At 42.5% G+C, this 6000-nt stretch overlaps 1 protein-coding gene across 1 annotated transcript in view; it reads right to left on the reverse strand.

The window, feature by feature from the left end:
* Positions 1-5717, reverse strand: part of LOC111955465 (sodium/hydrogen exchanger 3-like) — a 63195-nt gene extending 57478 nt beyond the window's left edge. Inside the window, 2 exon segments of the mRNA XM_070436249.1 lie at positions 5468-5591; positions 5640-5717. Coding sequence (XP_070292350.1) covers positions 5468-5591; positions 5640-5717 — 202 coding nt within the window.
* Between the last annotated feature and the right edge of the window lie 283 nt (positions 5718-6000).

The following is a 6000-nucleotide window of genomic DNA, read 5'->3' on the forward strand; positions in this document are numbered from 1 at the left end:
TCTTTCCTCCCATGAACATTGAATTGAATTATGAAAGTTAACTTTCTCGTTTGAAATGAGACCCAAAGTATACATCAAATAAGAATTTGTTTTTAACTGACTTGCCTAGATAAATAAAAAATAAAATATATTTTTTTAATTTTTAATTTTTTTAAAATTTAAAAAATACATGAAAGGTCAGAATCTAAGAACAAAWTCTTGATTATGTTTTATGATCATGAAAGAGTAATCTTTGAGTTCAGGCCACAGAGAAAGTCATTGCAACTGTCATAGCCTTATCTGTCTGCCAGCATCATTGTGAATACTACCAACTCTGCGATATATTCACTGACATAGTTTGTGTCTGTAACATTACTTTMAACTGCGGCAGAAGTGGACCCTGGATTTAGTCTGAGTAGTATTGTTTCCTCTTTTTAAGCTTTTATTTGATCACAACTGCTCTGCCCAAAAGTTCAGAACACTCAATTCAAACAATTTATCAATCATCATTGTCTAACAGTGAATCTGCAGCTGTGTCATCTGATCCTCAAGACCCCTAAAGCTGACCGCACCCCCCTGTATACATACCTATTTTGAATACCCCAGCCACCAGTATTCGTAAGACAATGAGGTMGGGGGCTTCCACATGGTACCACATAAAAGTCACAATTTGTATCCCTGACAGGCTGGACCCATGGTCCATTCCAGCCTGGCGGTGGTTCGATCCCACCACCCCTGACTCTGGATGCGACCCATGGGGTGCTCCCACCTCCATACCCTCAACCACCAGGCCCATGGTCCAAGTCAGCAATGCTGCCCCCAGCAGCAAGTTCTGCTTGGCATTTCACTAAATAAATAATGCAGCAAAAAATCTCTACTGTACTCAAATCAAGGGCAGAGACTCTCTTCTCTGGGTTTCTCAGTCTCTACTGTACTCAATCAAGGCAGAGACTCTCTCTCTGTGTTTCTCAGTCTCTACTGTACTCAATCAAGGGCAGAGACTCTCTCTCTCTGTGTTTCTCAGTCTCTACTTACTCAATCAAGGGAGAGACTCTCCTCTGTGTTTCTCAGTCTCTACTGTACTCAATCAAGGGCAGAGACTCTCTCTCTCTGTGTTTCTCAGTCTCACTGTACTCAATCAAGGCAGAGACTCTCTCTCTTGTGTTTCTCAGTCTCTATGTACTCAATCAAGGGCAGAGACTCTCTCTTCTGTGTTTCTCATCTCTACTGTACTCAATCAAGGGAAGACTCTCTCTCTCTGTGTTTCTCAGTCTCTACGTACTCAATCAAGGGAAGAGACTCTCTCTCTGTGTTTCTCAGTCTCTACTGTACTCAATCAAGGGCAGAGACTCTCTCTCTGTGTTTCTCAGTCTCTACTGTACTCAATCAAGGGCAGAGACTCTCTCTGTGTTTCTCAGTCTCACTGTACTCAATCAAGGGCAGAGACTCTCTCCTCTGTGTTTCTCAGTCTCACTGTACTCAATCAAGGGCAGAGACTCTCTCTGTGTTCTCAGTCTCTACTGTACTCAATCAAGGGCAGAGACTCTCTCTGTGTTTCTCAGTCTCTACTGTACTCAATCAAGGGCAGAGATCTCTCTGTGTTTCTCAGTCTCTACTGTACTCAATCAAGGGCAGAGACTCTCTCTGTGTTTCTCAGTCTCTACTGTACTCAATCAAGGCAGAGACTCTCTCTGTGTTTCTCAATCTCTACTGTACTCAATCAAGGGCAGAGACTCTCTCTGTGTTTCTCAGTCTCCACCGTACTCAATCAAGGGCAGAGATGACTATGCCACTCTCAAGGAGGAAACTTCATACTAATCTGTGCTTTCAAACCAGATGAAAAGTTTTTACATTTGGTGTGTAATTTCAGTTCATTGTTTGCCTGGCCTCAGAGAGGTGTTTCATGCCCACATTCTCACGCAGGTGTGTGTACATGGGACAAGAAATCTGTGGATACGTATTTGTATGTTAACGTAATTGATATAGCGCACAACAGAACAGTGTCAAGTAGGATACAATGGCATGTATTTATTCTGGTGAACTCCATAGTGACGATGTTGTTTGGGTCAGGAGCTTGGTCCGGAGGCATCATGACATATTACTTAGGATATGTGTTTTATTTCCTTAAAAYGACACTGTCACTGGATATGTACTGTACTCAATCAGCATAATAAATAATACTCCTTACACAGGTGATCCGACTGAAACTTTATTTGTTTTAACTTGGAACTGTTTGTTATCATAGCTTGTAATATATGTATAAGTGAATAAGTCCTAAGTCAGTACGAAGTATGTGTCAGTATATGTGTACATATAGTGACTTGTTCAGCAGTCAACGTAACACAGTGCTCACATAAGCCTTTTTGGACTTAGTAAGGCCTCACAGCTGGAAGTGTTTTGAAGCTGAAGCCATTAACTTGAGGATGCATTTGCATAGCAGTAATCTAATTTGCACACATTATAAATAAGTCAAATGTTATTTTAACATACATTAGAGGCGGGTTTATTATTATCTACTTGATTTACAGCCAAATGTTTAACTCCGTGGCTAAATAGGGKGGAAAAATATGGCATGCATCCATTCACATTATTAGCAATATAAATGAACTAATGTCCCAATGTATCATTTTAACCAGCGCACAGCCTGCTGTTTAGCTTTTAAAATGTTAAACATGTTCCTCCAAGCRTGTAAAAATATGCCATTTTTAACACCTGATTAGAAAGGTTCAGTCTTGGAAAGATGGAAAGGTTAAACAAATGGCATTATTGGGCCTGAAGTTGTAGACACAGTACATATTCTTGTGAAATACAAAATTGTATCTTTGCAGTGTATATTTGGGGCGGCAGGTAGCCTAGTGGTTAGAGCGTTGGACTAGTAACCGGAAGGTTGCAAGATCAAATCCCCGAGCTGACAAGGTAAAAAATATGTTGTTCTGCCCCTGAAAATAAGAATTTGTTCTTAACTGACTTGCCCAGTTAAATAAAGGTAAAATAATGTTTAACTTTTTATTTTATTTTTATTTTACATTTGCCAAGTTCATAACAGTTGCAATTGAGTCACACAGAAGGTGTTCTTTTAACCCTTCTGCTTTCTGCTACTAATGACCTAAAGGCAAACTACAGGTTGCTGAAGGCGACCTACAGCAACCTCAGAATACTCATGTGCTTTGTAATGTTCTTTACATTTTCATCATTGTGCAAAATGACGTTATGCCTGCAATGAAATGCTTCTATAGCACATTTCCATAAGTAAACACATATGTTTTGATGTTCTACCCATGGGAAAACCCTCTTTCTAAGGTCTCTTTACAGATTACTAATCAGGACTGCCAACCTTCCAGTTTGGACTGGAGTTACCAGAAATGGGCTTTTACCTCCTGTCAAATAGTGAAGCCAGCCTAGGAGATTTTTGTGATGATTGAATTCGATGAATACAAGAAATCAGTCCATTACAAGTTGTCAACCCTAGGTTATGTCACGTCCTGATCTGTTTCACCTGCCATTGTGCTTGTCTCCACCCCCCTCCAGGTGTTGCCCATCTTCCCCATTATCCCCTGTGTACTTATACCTGTGTTTTTTCCTGTGGTCCCGTGTGGCTCAGTTGGTAGAGCATGGCGCTTGCAACGCCAGGGTTGTGGGTTCATTCCCCACGGGGGGACCAGGATGAATATGTATGAACTTTCCAATTTGTAAGTCGCTCTGGATAAGAGCGTCTGCTAAATGACTTAAATGTAAATGTTTTCTGTTTGTCTATTGCCAGTTTGTCAAGCTTACCAGTGTTCGTCCTGTCTTTTCCCAGCCTCTCTTTATCTCGTCCTCCTGGTTTTTGACCCTTGCTTGTCCTGACCGTGCACCTGACCACTCTGCCCGTCCCTGAGCCTGCCTGCCGCCCTGTACCTTTGCTCCTACTCTGGATTGTGAACCCCTGCCTGCATTGACCTGTTGTTTGCCAGCCCCTGTGGTTACAATAAACATTGTTACTTCACACAGACTGCACTTGGGTCTTACCTTGATTCCTTATAGGTTAGGCTAATCAGCCATTCCTCTTCTATCCATTCCTACCAAAACTAGGCCAATAGGCTGGGAATTAATTTCAGAAGCCCTGTTTATACCTGCCACTAGCATGCGTCCTTCGTCCTGATCTTGACCTAATCTTATCTGTTTACACATAAGATCTGATCACAATGTGTCTTTTAATCGTATACACCAATCCTGTCTAGAAATGTAGGCACAATCAGAATGTGGACAAGATCAAGACAAAGGTTGCACATTAGAACCAGGTATAAACGTGGCTATAGCCTGGTTCTGTTTTGATTAGACTGGTGACAGAGGATGAGGACACAATACAGTCAACAATTTATTAGTTGATCATGTTCTTGCATGTAGATCTTAAGGGAAGGGATCACTACTACCTCACTCTCCAACCAAGGWGCATGAATTGTAAAGAGGAGATTCAGCATCTGTTGCATGGCAATGAAAGTAARTGAAATATTTATTGTTAAAGGTAAAATCATGTTTTTTTACTCACTTCCATTGTCCTCATAGAGTTGCTGAATCTCCTCTCTACTTGATGTGGATGTTCACAGGAGGTATGGTGAAGTACGCAACAGGTTCAAAAGTTCTACAGCCCAAACAGGTCATTTTACAGTGCATATTTTACACTGATTGGAGAGAAGGTATGACTCCATCCTGGCCCCCTGTACTAAGGACTCATTAACAGACAACCCATTATTCATGTAGACAAATGAAATGGAAAGGGACCTGACACAACCCATCCAGGGGTCTATCCGAGACTTTTACATGATCGCGGTTYGATAAGCACTCCTCAGAGTCACCAGTGTAAATGCTCTGGTTACRTTTTGAGGGGCTGCGTCACAGACGTCAGCGTAGGGTCATTTGAAGGGAATAATGACCAGCTACATTTCTGTTGATCTGCAAGCAGAGCCATACCTAAATAKATATGGAAGTCTATATCTGCCAGCAACACATCAAGGCTGTACACTTCCACCATCATACGCGTGGAAAACACACTCCCACATGTGTATGTACCTATACACAGAGTGTAACCAACGTCACATCTCAAGTGTGCCTGTTGTGTACACTCACAACGCTAATGACCAACGCGTCAACACAACTGTGAATACCTCCATTACCTTTAACCGTTCACCTTCAAAAGCTGAAACTCCATAACTCACATCTGTACTGACATACACATCAGCACAAATTACATTATCACTTGCCAGACTCTACCAAAGTTTTCCTCAGCTTTCCAGTCGGAACACAAATAAATCCTGTACAATTTTACACCAACACACAGTTAATTGGCTGTGTCATGACAGTGTAAAGTCAGCGGTCGTGAACTGACATCAGCTTGGTTTATAACATCTGTTAAAACTCTGAGAGTGAATAGGGGACGCGATCTATGGTACGATGAAGTGCTGTGAAGATAAGTAGCCTGGGGAAGGGGATGTACATGTATGGTACTCACCGAGTTTGCAGAGCCAGCTGACCAGGATCCAGAGTGCTACCAGGTACGGGAATTGAATTTCTTGCCAGTTCCAGGTGACGATGGGCAGGGTGGTGAGAAGGTTCGTTGTTCCATTTTCTGTGCCCTTGTAAGTCCTGTGCTCTGTGCCCATCTGAAGGTCATCATTACCTGCCTGAGATGCCAGGCTGGGCCTACTGATGGCAAGCAGCACAATCACCAGGAAGAACGTGGAGTGCCATAGAGCTGGCATCTTGGAGCTGGATTCTTTTCAAATCTTTTGCTCTTTGATCGATCTTGGTGTCTGTCTCTCATTCCCTCCCTCTCTATCCTCTCTCACCGTCTCTGGATTTTCAGTGCTGGCCCTAAGTATGTTTGCTCCTCTCTGTCCTCACTCAGGCTAGAGGGCACCTTTTCACTACAGGTGAAAGCTCCTCCCACTCTTTAGCCRGACCAGCTAGTTGGGCCACTTCTTCAATGGCAGGGATGGAAGTTTTGCCTCACCTTGCCACCCTCTTGGTAATCACTGGTTCAGG

This window comes from Salvelinus sp. IW2-2015, linkage group LG31 (genome assembly GCF_002910315.2).
Source record: "Salvelinus sp. IW2-2015 linkage group LG31, ASM291031v2, whole genome shotgun sequence".
NCBI lineage: Eukaryota > Metazoa > Chordata > Actinopteri > Salmoniformes > Salmonidae > Salvelinus > Salvelinus sp. IW2-2015.